This window comes from Papaver somniferum, chromosome 11, assembly GCF_003573695.1.
Source record: "Papaver somniferum cultivar HN1 chromosome 11, ASM357369v1, whole genome shotgun sequence".
In the NCBI taxonomy this organism is placed as follows: Eukaryota; Viridiplantae; Streptophyta; class Magnoliopsida; order Ranunculales; family Papaveraceae; genus Papaver; species Papaver somniferum.
Genome location: NC_039368.1, coordinates 30,036,154 through 30,051,673, shown reverse-complemented (window position 1 = coordinate 30,051,673; position 15,520 = coordinate 30,036,154). Strand labels below are relative to the sequence as shown.

Sequence of the window (15,520 nt, the reverse complement as noted above, 5' to 3'; positions counted from 1 at the left end):
CGGTTTTCATCATAGACTCATAGTAGGTTTAAGTGTTGATCCCAAACCATATATATTTCATATAAACTCAACATGTAAATGGCAAGAACACTCTTTTAAACTATTGATAACACAGAAACATATTTCGTGCTATGTAAACATTTAGCTAGACCTCTATTGAAGTTTAATCGCGTATTGGTTCAATACCATAGCAGTAACGTGTTGGCATCGTCGCACCAGAAACTTTGATGTACAAACCTTTTACGGATCTCACCCTGATTCAAGAAGAAACGTGCAACTTTAATCTATATAAAAAATATTTGTAGCAGGCTTCTCAACCAAATAGTATTTGTTGAAGCCCATACTGTAACAGGCTTTTTCAAGGAAATTCATAATTGAATAAGATTTACCATAACATGGAACGCCTTTCTCTTTACGGATGTTGAGGAATGTACTTCGTTGTTAGAAGACGTTTCTTTATCGTATATTTCGAGGACCCGTACACAATAACATCTTTATATTGTATCAAGCTCCAGTACCGGATTTACATTGGTTATACCTCTAAATTAATGAGGCATCAATGCTGGTGTAGGTTCTCCTTTGCAAGAGTGGATAACGCAAGGAATTACAACCCAAGAGGTTTTGCCTTTGTCAGCGATAGATCACAAGAAAACACCATACCTTAGTGAGCTCCAGAAACTAAGAAGTACTTGGACGATCGCACTAATTACATACCTTTGCGGATATTACCATTACGACATCGTTGCCTTTGACAGCGCTGGTGTAGGTTTTCCTTTGCATGAGTGGATAATGCAAGGAATTCCAACCCAAAAGGTTTTACCTTTGTCAGCGATAGATCAGAAGGAAACACCACACCTTAGTGAGTGCTAGAAACTAAGAAGTAGTTGGACGATGCACTAACTACAACTAAGAATTACAGGCATTTGCGGATATTACCATTACTGCATCACTGCAATTCATCCGACCACCTTGATGCTTGCTCCAGCTGGGAAAAGATAACTGGTGTTGTTCTTCTTCCACTTCCAAACGGAATTTTTGATCCCCTACACTAGACATTTCTTATTCTTATAGAGGTTAGGGGTACAGAAGATTTCTCTGCTTGATGCAGGAGGGGGGTCCTGTAAAGCTTTGGAACAAGGCTTGCTCTTGTTCATAGAGAGGTTATGGACCTTAGTTGTATGAAGAAGAAGGTCATGATGTTGAGGATGAGGATAGCGAGGATGGTGATGGTGGAGATGAAGAAAGTGAGAACGAAAATCCATATGGGATAGTCTCTAATGGTGATTTGGATGAGCCCTTCAGAATAATGGACATGCTCACAAACTTATCCTTTTATTTGCAGAGCTTGAAAGAACCCCCGTATGAACTCAATACGATCGGTATGCGCCATCACTTATCGCTTATATTACCAATAGTAACTTAGTTGTCCTGTACAACAAAAGGACTTACACATCATTATGATATTTGTTTTAACCCATCTCTGTATAGAGTTCCTTAGTTCGGTAATAGAAAATGGCACGTCCATACTGGAGCAATATAAAAAAAGCCCGTCCCTGTCTGAACCATTACAACAAGAAAGCGTCTGACATAAAGTATCTGTCCTTGATCACGTGAAATAACACGACCATGGTTATACAAGCCGGTAGGACCGACACATTTTGACAGGGGAGAATTTTTCGTGTTAGACACACTCTCCCACATCACCTGTACGTTTTGTCTCCTTTTTGTTTTCTTTCTATAGAAACTAGTGATGCCACATGTGTGATGCACATGCTTGAATTTTACTCCTTTAACAACACCAAATTTGATAACAATGATATTTTTTTCATAAAATAAAATTTAATATTCTTATTTGTACTCATTACGTGGGTATTTCAAAGAGCTTTTCAAATATGTTAATTTTACAAACATTCGGTATGTATTTCGAAAGATATCGATTTTTTTTTTAAAAATGATATTTTTTTATATATCAATGTCATTTCTGTGAATATGTGAATATATAAGATTGAATACGTAAGTATTGATTTAATGTATGTTTTTATCCTTGAATACATATATAGTAGTGGTGACATTGGAGATCATATTAGTAATATCATGGTTACACTAAGCTATTTTGTCATTTTGTGACCAACCAAAATGTCTCTTTTCTTAATATTAGTTAAGATAAGATGATCTTGAAAAGATAGAGCTGGAATGCGCGATGGAATTTAACCCCAATTCTAGCGTCAAATGGTGAGTTATTAGTTAATTAGGGTTATGTAAATAGTTTTTTTTGGGACAAATATTCTATTTTAACTCTGGTTGTATTTGGACATTTGAGTGCTTATTGAATATAAACCCAACACAGAAACCCTCAGTTATGCCATGAAAAGACTAGGACTTCGTTCTAGCACTGATAATTTTGTTGTCTATTTAGTCTACTTGGATTAAAAATATGCATATCATGGTTCGTGATTCTTAATTTGATGTAAGAGATCAAACAAACATAACGTGTTTCGAATATTTGATGGAGTCGAAAACTCAAAAAGGCATAGCAAGCCAAATCAACGGATACGACCTCTTCTGGGTGCGTATTCCAATATTAGTAACTATTTTATTATGGGAATTTTGATGATATACACTGCTAACCGAAAGTCATGCTTCAAAAAAAAAGTGATATTTAGACTTTGGGTCCCAACTTTGTGACCAGAGTTGCATTTGAGTCCTAAAGTTTTAAATTAGAATCTGGGTCTCATGATCATAGTTGACTATCTTGACATTTAGAAAATCTAGTTAAAATAAGAAATGACTAAGTTAAACTTAGATTTTTTATTTATTTGCTAACTATACCATTTTTCTTTTCCGATTTCATCTTCAGCTCTTTGTTCCCTATTGTTAATGTCTACTCATGCATCATAAAGGTGGAATTAGACATACATGTTTAACTACCCATATTGATACCTTAAATCAATCCAAACACAAAGTGTTAGGTTCAATTTTAATTGAATCAGTAAAACAACAAGATATGGAAATTATATTTGAAAAAGAAATCAAAATAAAAATAAAGATTACTCTTTTCATTGATAATGAATTCCATATTAGTGAGGGCGTTAAATATTAATTAATCAAAAATAAATTTAATTCTATAACTGTCAAGATGGTCAACTATGTTCCTATGATCCAAACTCTAATTTAAAACTTTTTAGGACCCAAGTGCAATTCGGGTCACAAAGTTGGGACCCAAAGTTAAAATATCCGACAAAAAAAAAAACAACTGGGAGTTTTCCGCCAGTATGGCAATCTTTTTCTCTTTCCATAAATACTGATTTACACCTAACCACTTTACCTATAAGAGTAGAACCATCGACCATAATAATACTACCTATCATCAACATCCAAAATTTTAAATCGGACCATTAAAGAGACGACCAATTTATTAAACCAAATAACAAATATATATATATAGAGAGAGAGAGCGAGATTTATGTCGCAAAGAAATAAGAAACCATATGAGTTGTGTTATAGTAGCCTTAGAACTCGAGAATCCTCTTCGGTCAACTGAACTGAATTCATCTCCACATAAATAAGACCTAACATAAATTTATTTTCTCCTTTCGACACCATAACTCCATACCTTATGAATTCAAACAAGGAAACCGATTATGAACAAAATAATAGTTACAATGTTACATCAAGTTCACAACATAACAACAAAAAACTGATGTTTCAGAACTTCAACTGAACTACTAAGAAAAAGAAGCCAGTGAAAGCCCGAGAATAAAAATAAGAGTCTAATATGATATATGTAAGCAATTAAATTACGAGATATGAAATCAAAATTGAAAGCACCATAAGTGTAACCCCCATACTACATAAAAACAAACTCTCATACTTAATTTTAAGAATATATATGATCAGATATGGTAAATAAAATTTGAACACTCACCCTTTAATGCCCTTAGTAATATAGCTACATTATGTGGTTTCTTTGGATCCACTACCATACTCTCAGCGGGGAATTGATTTTCTAATTGTGTCTTCCTCAACTCTGTTTGTTTGATTGCAGCCAAAAAGTGTCGCAATCATGTCCTAAGTCAATCTGAAACTAAGGGTCAAGGAAAGTATGAATTATTATCATGCAGTCCACAAATTTACATCTCATAATCATACATAGCATATTATTCACTAAAAGGAGCTTGATTTCATTTGATTCCATATTGTCGCTTTATCTCAACTTGCTCGAATTTTATAATCGACCACTAGCACCACCAATTCAACCTCCATTTGTGTTCTATTTTTCTCTGATGTTTTAACAAACAACAGCCTAAACCGTTAAGAACAAGACACCATATAAAGATTCTAACCTTAGGTGCAATAGTCTAAAGACTCTAAACACTCAAAAGTCGTTTCTGCAGGAAGTAATTAAAATGATTTATTAAACAAGGAAACAAGACAAAAACTAATAGAAGAATCATAGGATAACCACGGTTTAAGCAAATAATTTATATTCAAATATTTTAGTATTCAAATTATTTTACATTCAAAAAATCATTAATTGGATTCGTTATAACGCTATCTGCTGCAACTGCATGGATATGCTAATAAATATGAGACAAGCTCATTCTTGAATACTAGCAAACTAACAGTAGCACAAATACATTTCAATGCATAAATCATTGATTCATTGTTTTACCAATGAACCACTGATCCATTGTTCTACTAGCACTCAGATAAGTGATCAAGCTACAAATAATAATGTTAAACAAGAAAAAAACAACTTAACCAAAAGAAAAATAACAGTTTCGAAAAACGATTCAACAACAAACAGAATCAACATGCACAATCTTAACTTTTTTTATCAAAATAAAATAAAATCAATATGCATAATTTATCGCAATTAAGTACAAGGTTACTTAGATTCATCGACTTGCACAATCAAAATCCTATAGGTTGGAAGTTATCCCTCTAAACATTGATCCATTGACTTGGTGCTAAACTTCGATTCTTGAATACCTGTTACATTTAAAAGGTGATTCCAGGACTTTCTTTAGGAACTCACGGAGTGAATAATTTTAAGTTGAGTATTCTCCAATATACGTACAAGCTTTGCATCAAATACGAATAATCAACTTTGAATCATCACGGAGAGAGAGGTCATACCGGAGGATCAATGTTTGAATCAGTGAGATTAAGTAAATTGTTAGCTTTTCTCTTGTCCATTCCAAGTTGCTTCCCATGTAGAAAACTGTCTAGTTTATCCCTGAAGGAAACTTATATATATATATATCAACATCTATATGACTTTTCTTTTTCTTCATCAATCCATATAATACTCCCACTCCCTAGACAACAACAAAAAGAAAAATCGAGTTCACTACCACCCATGAAACACACAAATTAGACATTAAACATAGTATCATGACTGAAACCCGAGTTTGCATGATCAATCCAAAAAATATTTTTACAAAGTTTGGATGATAAAACATGATTTGCAAAGGATTAACACCTACCCATTTCATATCATCTCATGAATTAGAGATTACACCCAAGTTATGAAGTAATCCGAAATTTGATCAAAACCTTAAAAAAGGAGAGGGTAACTAGTACACCACCAACTTTTTCATTTGTGAACCTGTATGGACAATCCTTGTACAATCTCTATGTTCCATTACAAAACTATATTTAAGATTGTTTTAACAGGTAAACCTAATGTATACTCGAACTGTTCACGAACCGAATTCCAACAAGAACAAGCCTTGTCATCTATATTTCAATATACGAATTCAAGAAGAATGACTCTTGTAGGTTCTTTACAGTTGAGTTAATACTGTCTCAATTTAAATACGTACAACTTGTGATATTTCAATATAAAGATAAAACAATATAAGTAAAAGAAGTAACTATGTGGCCATTACTTATCTCTATAAGGATTAAGAAATAAACATATTACAAAAGTGTTTGATAACCCTTTGTCGCCCAAATCAAATGACTATGGACCACGTAGTAAGTTTTCAATTAGATTGGAATGTTCACTTATGAATTGAAACAATCAGACGGATTTAGTATACCCGTGTGAGTGACTATTTGATTGGGAAGGGATAAACAAGTAAGGTATTTTGCCGTGCGTACTCACAAATAAATTTTCTGAATTGGAATTGTAGCTATCTATGTCGATGATTTGTAAATGGTACGTACTCTTAATGAAATAAGAGATTTTACAAGATGCTTGAAATTCGAGTTTGAGAAGAAAATATGGGAAAAGCTCGATCGAACACCGAGCTTGTGGTATATTATTCCACCAGTTTGCATATGTCCAAAGTTTTCAGAAAATTTAACAAGGACATGCATCCTGCTAGCACTCCCATGATTAGTTGAAGTACAAATGTAAGTGAATGACCATTTCGTCTGAACAAAGATGTGTTGGGATATGAAATTCCCATATCTAAGTGCAATAGCATAATACTCGACCAAATATTTTCATCCTCAATGAACTTGTTAGCTAGATATAGCTTCGCGCCGACGCAACGTCTTCGCAATGGTATAATGAATGTAACCATATACTTAAAAATGAACCATTGACATGAGTTTGTTTTATTCCTACAAATACATAAAGAGGAATGCTAATAGAAGTGCAATCCAAAATTTCTTGATTATAAAGGAATAATAATCTCTTGTCCCATGAAAGTAATCAGGGGGATACATGACTGACTTATTTACTAATATTCACTTTTGAAAAGTATATGATTAAAAGAACTGTCTGGAAGCTCCTCTAAATGGAATCAGTGGGAGATGACGACATCAAGGGGAGGATCCGAGGATAAGATGTCGACATATTTAACTCCAAATTGTGAAGTTGTGTTGTACTCTTTTTCCCTTCGATCGAGATTAGTTTTTCCCACAGGGTTTTTGTTACTCGGCAAGGTTTTTAGTGATACAACCATAATTTCACCAACTAAATGATAAATGATGAAGACCTGCAGATTGCTTGCTGAACAATATCAGAATCAAAGAAATGAAACTCGATAGTTTGTCAAGTGAAACCAACGTCGGAATCAACACAACAAAGCAAGGATTACATGGCAACAGTTTTTGGCACAAATCAACTAGTAGTATTGATAATACTATTGCGTATCAATACTAGGTGTTCATCGATCATCTATAAATATAGATAAGATATTATGTACGGGTATTCGACAAAGGCATACTTCCGGACTTATCGGGTTGTACTCTTTTACCTTCTTTAAGGTTTTATCCCACTGGATTTTTTCCGTTGTCAAGGTTTTAACGAGGCAACCTATGCGAAAACAACTTTGTTCTAAGTTTTCTTACTATTGTACTCTTTTTCCTTAGTGCAGGTTTTGTCCCTCTGGGTTTTTCTGGCGAGGTTTTAATGAGGCAATAGACTTAGATACGGTGGTCATCGAGGAGAGAACTACATCTGAAGGACTATATGTGAAGCACTACATATGAAGCACAAATATTGAACCGCACAAGGGGAGTGTTGTAAGGCCTTGGGTCCATGTATGTGCAACCTATATAGATGTAACCATGGTTTACCTCGTAACCTATATATAGAGGCTTAAACCTATGTAACATGTAACTTATCTCTCTATTGAATAAGAGTTCTCCTTCCTTTGTCTTCTTCTCTACGATTCTACTGCAACAAAATAATAAAAATATGTGAAAACTACAGGGAGACCCATTCTTTGGACCTTTCCCACTGTGAAACCCACACTCAGAAAAGTTCAGGCGCACACCTATTTTCCGGGGTAAAATTTCTCCCACACCCAGAATTTCTAAAATTGTTTCTTCGCTTATTCTTCCTCGTTTTTCTTTTATTCTTCTTTTCCTAAATTGATTCGGAGATGAAGAAACTGTTTAAAAGCAGAAATCGAAATAGAGCTACATCAACAATCGATCCTAAAATATAAATCCTCCTCTTGTTTCTTCATTCTACTCATACAATTTTTATATCTGGTTATTTTTAAACAAAGTTTTGGAAAGAGTTTACAAAACTCATGAATTGATTTTCTCTTCAACGCAAGTTTTAAAACCCATTGGATAAAGTTTGAAAACGTTGGATATCAAAGTTTCGATACTGATTTGGGGATTTCTTCCCACGAACAAAATCTGATGGTTTCACTCTTCGTATGACAGACATTATCAAAAGTTCTGACTTAATTGATTGCTTGCAGCGAAGAAACAAGACAACTTCGTCAAGAAATCTTTGCAGTCGATAGATGAAATCTTGGAATAGATTACCAAAATCTGCCAAAGTAAAAGAAGAAACCAATTAGGCCAGGGCGAAGTGACAGCTCCAACCCATCATGTAGCAGCTTCAAGTGAAGAGTTCTCGATTCAGCGAAGTCTCATCATCAATGAACAACCAGTATACAACGAAGTTCAGCAACTCATATCGTCAACCAACCATTCCATCAAAGATAAAAGAAGATCATAGAACACTCATCTTACTTCAGGGATAATTGACAAAGTCAATTTAATCAAAGTTGAATTCGCCCGAACATCATCAGTAACATCACCAAAGTTACGTCGTAGCAGACATTTCGTGAAAGGGAGGAGATTCAACATAAAGTTTACACAGTGAACAAAGAAATACTTCGTGAAAGAAGAAAATTAGGCGAAAAGATACTTCGTAAACTGTAGTATGAGTAGTACTTGTTTGTTGAATTTGGTGTTAAATTTGCAGGGACTGTAAATGGTTGCCACACACTTTTAAGGATGACTGCTTACAAACTATTAAAAGAGTAGAGATGAGTTGTTTGATGAAGGAAATAATATCTACATTATGCAGATACTTATTTCTTAGTATTGAAACCAACAAAAAACAAGGTTGCATAACTTGTTATGCACCTACAATAATATCTACATAACATGGTATGCAGTCATGAAAGTGGATGCAAACCTGTTATGCATCTGAAAATATGACTGCAAAATGCATTATGCATCAAGAAAATTGTTGCATAATCTTTTATGCATTGAGAAAATGGAAGCATAACCTGATATGCATCATTTAAATATGGTGGCATAACGCATTATGCATCAATTTTTTCTGTACGAACTAAAATCAACCAAAACAATGGCTACATAACTTGTTATGCAGTCCAAAAAATGGTTGCATAATTCGTTATGCATCTGCATAATGTGTTATGCATCTTTTTTGGAGGCTGCATAATGAATATCCAGTCAGTTTTCGAAAATTTTCCCTAAAACGATGATCACCTCCGGTTTTTTCGTGAAAAACAAAAATTTGATATTGTTGTTTGTACTCGTTGTGTAGCTCTTTTTAAAAGATTTCCAACGATATAAAATTTGTAAAATTCTAAGGCGCGGATTTTTAGATATGTTATATCCAAGTTGTGTTACCAATTATACCCCTGAAAAATTAGGATGCATAACGAGTTATCCCTGAAAAAACAGTATGCATAACATGTAATGCGGATGCACAAATCGTCGTGCAGACAGATTTTAATAATTTATGATAATTATGGGTGTCACAAAAATATTTATGGGTGTCACGGTATCCAAAATTAATTGTGGGCCTGACAATGATAATTTCTTTTTTTTGGGTCTCCCCCTAAGTTTGCCTAAAAATATTATTCAACTGCCGAACTACATGTGTAGTGAACTTGAGCCCAAGCCCATACATTAGGAGATTGGGTGAAATCACCATCTGAGAGGGCGTTTTTAAGACAATCGAACGGTGTTAACTTTAGAAATATTAAAGTGATATGGGTGTCTGTTACACAGTATCACACATGAATCCTTCTTCTTCTTGATTATCTCACTTATTCTCTAAAACCTCTCTGTTCACACCTCCCCAAAGAACCATGAGATTTCATACAACAGGCTTCGAATTTTCAATCTCCACCAAAACCTCTCTTCTCTACTCTAATCAGTTCTCCTTCCATGGAGAAATCTCTAAAATCAGCACCAAAATCAATCTCTCAACAAAAAATGGAGCAAGTAGCAGAAGAAGACATCAAAGCTTCAGAGTTCTACAAAGTAAGTACCCCCACTCCCTTAATTTCTAGTTTCAGTTAAGGTTTCACAAACTCACCGAGTCAAACTCGGTTGATTGTGTTTTTTCATTCAGGACCTACTCAAGCTGCTGTTGAAATTGAACAAAGTGAGGTAGAAGTAGCTGAAGGGTATACAATTACTCAATTCTGTGATAAAATTATTGATGTGTTCTTAAATGAGAAGCCACAGACAAAAGATTGGAGGAAGTTATTGGTGTTTAAAGAGGAATGGAAAAAGTATAGCGAGAAATTCTACAAGCAATGTAAAGCGCGAGCGGATGCGGAGAACGATAATGGTATGAAACAGAAGTTGGTTCTGTTAGGGAGGAAAGTGAAGAAGGTAAATGTGATATTGTGTGTGTATGTTTGCATTGTTGTGTGTGATTTCGTTTGGTTCTTGAGGAATTGAATGTCTTGTGGTTTTTAATTGTAGATTGATGATGAGATAGAAAGACATAGCGAGCTACTCAAAGAGATAGAGCAGAGCCCAACTGATATCAATGCAGTTGTGGCTAAGCAGCGTAAGGATTTCAATGAGGAGTTTTTCCGCCATCTTAGTCTACTGTCGGAGACTTACGATAGCTTGGATGACCGCGATGGTAACCAAATTCTCAACTTTGGGCACTAAGTTTTACTCTTTGATTGGTGTTTATGGAATTCATGCATTCATAGTTTAGTTGAGCTTGTGGAACTACTTATCAGTCTTGTAATTGGTACTAAAATGTTAGAGATTGTACCAAGGGGACCTTAAGAATCCCGTATCTCTAAGTTCTGCCTATTGTTTTGCTAGACATTGTTTAGTTCTTACAGGTTTAACTAAGTCATGTTGTTAGGATTAGTGAAAGTTTCAGAAAATGAATTGGGAAAGACGTATTATAACCCCTATTACCTAAAAGAACTCTTGGAGGACCATTGTAAATGAGGAATTATGGATAATGATGCATCCTCGCTTGAATTGAGCTTATGGAAGTAATTAACAATATTGTACTTGAGAAAATTCAAATAGTACTTAGCAATCTTTTAATTGGTAGGAAAGTCTTGGAGCATGTACACATGGCAATCTAAGAAACCGATATGTTCTGGTGAACATTGGTTAGTTCTTATCTGGAATAAGTGATAGTAAGATGAAGTGAGCAAGAGGGATTATAACATCTAATATCGAAAAGAACTCTTAGAACACCTTTTTAGATGGAAAATTATGAACATGATGCATTCTTACTTAAGTTGAGCTCGTGGAAGTAGTTCACAGTCTTGTACTTGGTACCAAAATGTTGGAGCTCGTAGCTTCACGAACATCTTGAAACTCAGTATCTCTTTTTGTCGTTACAAACTGTTATGCTAAACATAGGTTCGTATTTGACTATCGTGTTCAGAGGTTAGCAGTAACTAGCAAGTCATGTTAATACATGGTTTTGTACTTAGGATTCTATTTAGCTAAGGAATTAAGAATCTGGTTTTACTTTTCTTTTTTTACTCCTGTGAAATTCAAGTAATGCTAGATTATTGAACAATTTAATCTTGTATGTACAGCAATATCCAGGCTTGGAGCTAGATGCCTCTCTGCAATCTGTGTGTATGATAACACGGTTGAAAATGTGGAGACGCTAGATGCTGCTCAAGCTAAATTTGATGATATACTCAATTCTCCCTCACTAGAAGCGGCATGTGAGAAGATCAAGAGTCTAGGAAAGGCGAAAGAGCTTGATTCCTCGTTGATCTTGTTGATTAACAGTGCTTGGGGTGCAGCAAAAGAATCCACAACCATGAAGAATGAGGTAGACCCAATCACCCAAACACTATAAATAATTTAATTTCATTCCATTTATCAACATGAATGCGCATCTTGGTTGTATATGGGTCAACTGATTCGTGATGCATTAATAGGTTGTGCAAAATCTCTCTCGTAGCTGAATATTTTTATCATATAAAGATTGCACTCTGAACATACACAAATTTGGATTATCAGAATTTAAGCAGTGTGCAAGCAAGCATTTTTGTTAATTGCTGAACGCCTGAACCCGGATGTTCTGGAACTGGCAATACTCTTGTCATATTGTCAGTGTAACATGTCCTATTGACGTGTTTATCGCTAAATGATGCTTAAATCCATCTCACCTTTAAAATGGACTCTTCTCCTTGAACTTTTGACATGTCGTCTCCCCCCTGCATGTAAATTTTGAGGTCTGGCTTTCCACAACCAAAAGTTTGGCTTCGTCGTTGCTCTATTTCAGGCTTAAGCTTCTTGTATATTTTATACCTTATATGGTTTATATGGGTCAGCCCATCTTTAGCTTAAAGCCAGCAACTTACTTGCAGGTCAAAGACATAATGTATCACCTATATAAAGCCACAAAAAGCAGCCTTAGGAGCATTGCACCGAAGGAGATAAAGCTACTCAAACATCTGTTAAATATCACAGATCCAGAAGAAAGGTTCTCAGCATTGGCTACTGCCTTCTCTCCAGGAGATGAAAAAGTAGCCAAGGACCCCAACGCCCTGTACACGTATGGAGTTCCTCTTTCACAACTTCTGAACAACCTTGTGTTGTTTTGTTTTTTCAGTAACAACTTAAAAGAGTTTAATTTTGTCTTTTTATTTTTTGCTGAGCCGAAATATGGGGCTTCTTTGTATGCTAACATCTTCGTTCTTTCTCTTTGTTTATTATGATTTTCTCTGACTCAGTACGCCAAAGGAGCTGTACAAATGGATCAAGATCATGCTCGACGCGTACCATCTGAACAAAGAAGAATCTGAAATCAGGGAAGCAAGGCAACTGACTCTACCGATTGTGATGCAAAGGCTTTTCATACTGAAGGAAACAATAGAAGAAGAGTATTTGCAACAAAATACTGCGGCAGAAGATTCCACACCGAAAGAACTATGAGGTGCTGGTCTTTTATCTCATTCTTCGAACATGAAAGTAGCATGCAGAGTTCTACTGGAGTACGATTTTACTCGGTAGTAAAGTATGACTCTATAAGGTGAAGTTCATCAACGAAACACACCCACAAAAGCACTGTTGTTGTAAGGTGAAAGAAGGCCTGCAGTCATCGATCCAGCTGTTTTATCACGCAGTCAGGTTAATATTTGTAAGCTTGACTGCTAGTAACAGAACAGTAAGCTTGTCAGAAGGTAATCTTCTCTCAAAAGGGTACTCAGTTTTGCCAAAAAAACAGGCAACATTGGTAACGGAAAGAACTGTCGACGAGGTAGCTGTCCATGAAGAGTGAAAAATTGGGACAATGTGAATTCAAATCGTTCATGACTTAAAAATGGTTCACATGGATGTTGTTGCAGAGACACTTTTCTATGCTATGAACTGTGCACTTGTATATTGATATAACTCGAGGCTTGACTCGATTAACTTGAATCAGTTTTGTACTTATAATCCTCCATATGGCCTTGTTTGGTTTACTAAAACTAGCTAAACACAGGAAAAGCACTTCCACTAGATAGACCAATGGTCCATCCACAAGCATCTAAACAGACCATTAGGGAATACTCCCAACACATCAAAAATCTCTCTCTCTGTAAAAAAGGTATTATATAATTTTTGTGACATCTTTTGGTAGTGGCGGCTTGGATTCTCCTTAGATCAGAAAATCTGCTCTAAAATCTCAGGATCTCGCTCCCAGATGTTTAAGTTGTTGTTCTATCATTTGTTTATTTATTTTTAGTTTTTTGTTGAAAGTTTTTCTGTTCGAGTATGTTTGATTCAAGGATTTCTTAAAAAAAAAGTTTCTTTTATTCTTTTTCATTTTGTTGTTCTACCAAATAATCACAATGAACATATACTCTAGATTATGTTAGTTTAGTTTGATTCAGGGATTTCTTAGATTACGTGGATGAACATACTCTAGGACCCCTAATTATGTGGAAACTAAACCAATTACCTTTCATCATGCAGCTGTCTGCAAATGGTGCAACAACATTGACTATTACACCATTGATCAGTCAGATTGCGGAGCATGGCCAGGCTATTTTGGTTTGTGGGGTTTCTTTTCTTGCGAAGTGATAATTTGTTTGATGTGCCTAATTGGGTATTCTTTAGCTAAATGTTATTTTTATCTTCAACATTTAGAAAGGTCGATGTTTTTAATACTTTTATTCACTTCAAAAGATGTAATTCCGGAATTTACCTGCCAATGACCCATCAATGGTTGGTTCTGCAACATGTGCCCAACTCATTCAGTTGGATGCAGATGTCTCTCTTATAAAATGGTGACATCATTGAATATGTCAATGCCATTTGATGTTGGATCTAAGTACTTAAATTGCACTTCAAAAAGATGTAATTTTTTTTTGCAATGATCCAAAATCTCCTCCATAGTTCTGCAAAATGACTCATTCGGTTGGATGCAAATGCTTCTTGGTAGAATGGTAACATCATGTAATGCGCCAGTGTCATTTGATGCTGCTATATCTCTCGGGTAGATTGGTCATGTTATCTAGTGTTGATACTTGGGATTTGAATCTAAAATTGTGGCATGTGCATTTTGATCTTTTACAATTGTATCCTTGGGTTTCGAATTTTGTATGAATCGACTTAACCAAACATCCAAGTCCAAAACATGAATCCGATTGCTGGCTACACTGGAGATATATGCCTTTCTAGTAAAGCGGCAACGCCTAATAAAATTCATCAAAAACCTCTCGAGTCCCTCAGTAAAATGAGAAATTTTTTGATGGGGACTTTTTTTTGAAGGGCGCATGGGGATAAATGATATGTTGACACATGTATTTGTTATTAATGAATTTTGCTTCCAAAAATATTTAAAAAAAAATGTATTTATGGAGAGAATTTATTTTCTTAATTGGTGTTTATATTTTTGGGAACAAAATTCATTAATATGAAATACATATGTAAACATATCATTTGTCCCTCATTGCCCCCTTCAAAAAACGCTCCCATCAAAAAATTTCTCCAGTAAAATACATACTCTATCCTTCTTGCGAAGTCTTCTTTTAGTAATGACGACTTGGACTGATTTTCTTAGATCATCAGTACAATATGCTCTAAAATGTCGGGCTCTCGCTACTAACAGATAGGAAGTTGTTGTTGTTCTATCCTTTAAAAAAATTGTTGAAATTGATTTTGACTTTGTCAAGTTTTTCATAATTTTCTGTTTGTATTTTTTGTTAAGATATTTCTTAGATGTTGGTTTAGGGATTTCTTAGTTCTTTTATTCAGTGATTTGGTAGCTATAATGTTGTTTATACTTGTTTCAGTGAAAAATGCATATTTTGTTTACTTGGTTTGATTTCTAGGATTCTTTGAGGTGTTGTTGAATGTGGTAGTTATATGACTTTGCTTAGCAAAGCTCGTACGGAATGTAATAGGATTGCTTATGTGATATTGTCGGATGCAATTGTAGCGAAGGAATGACAAAGATTTTTCATAATCCAAGATTTCATAAATATGTACGTATCACAAAAATTGATAACAAATCATTTTATGTGATTTTAGTTCATTGTTGGTTTTTGGTGTTCTCTAGTAATTA

The 15,520-nt window shown here is 34.9% G+C and overlaps 1 protein-coding gene across 1 annotated transcript; it reads left to right on the top strand.

The window, feature by feature from the left end:
• Window positions 1–9,740: 9,740 nt before the first annotated feature.
• LOC113323401 (uncharacterized protein At4g37920-like) lies at window positions 9,741–13,439 on the top strand. Its single transcript, XM_026571702.1, has 6 exons — window positions 9,741–10,002; window positions 10,094–10,359; window positions 10,453–10,618; window positions 11,550–11,794; window positions 12,336–12,523; window positions 12,702–13,439. Exons 1-6 carry the CDS (start codon window positions 9,828–9,830, stop codon window positions 12,901–12,903), a joined length of 1,242 nt encoding a protein of 413 aa, XP_026427487.1. The 5' UTR covers window positions 9,741–9,827; the 3' UTR covers window positions 12,904–13,439.
• Window positions 13,440–15,520: the final 2,081 nt, after the last annotated feature.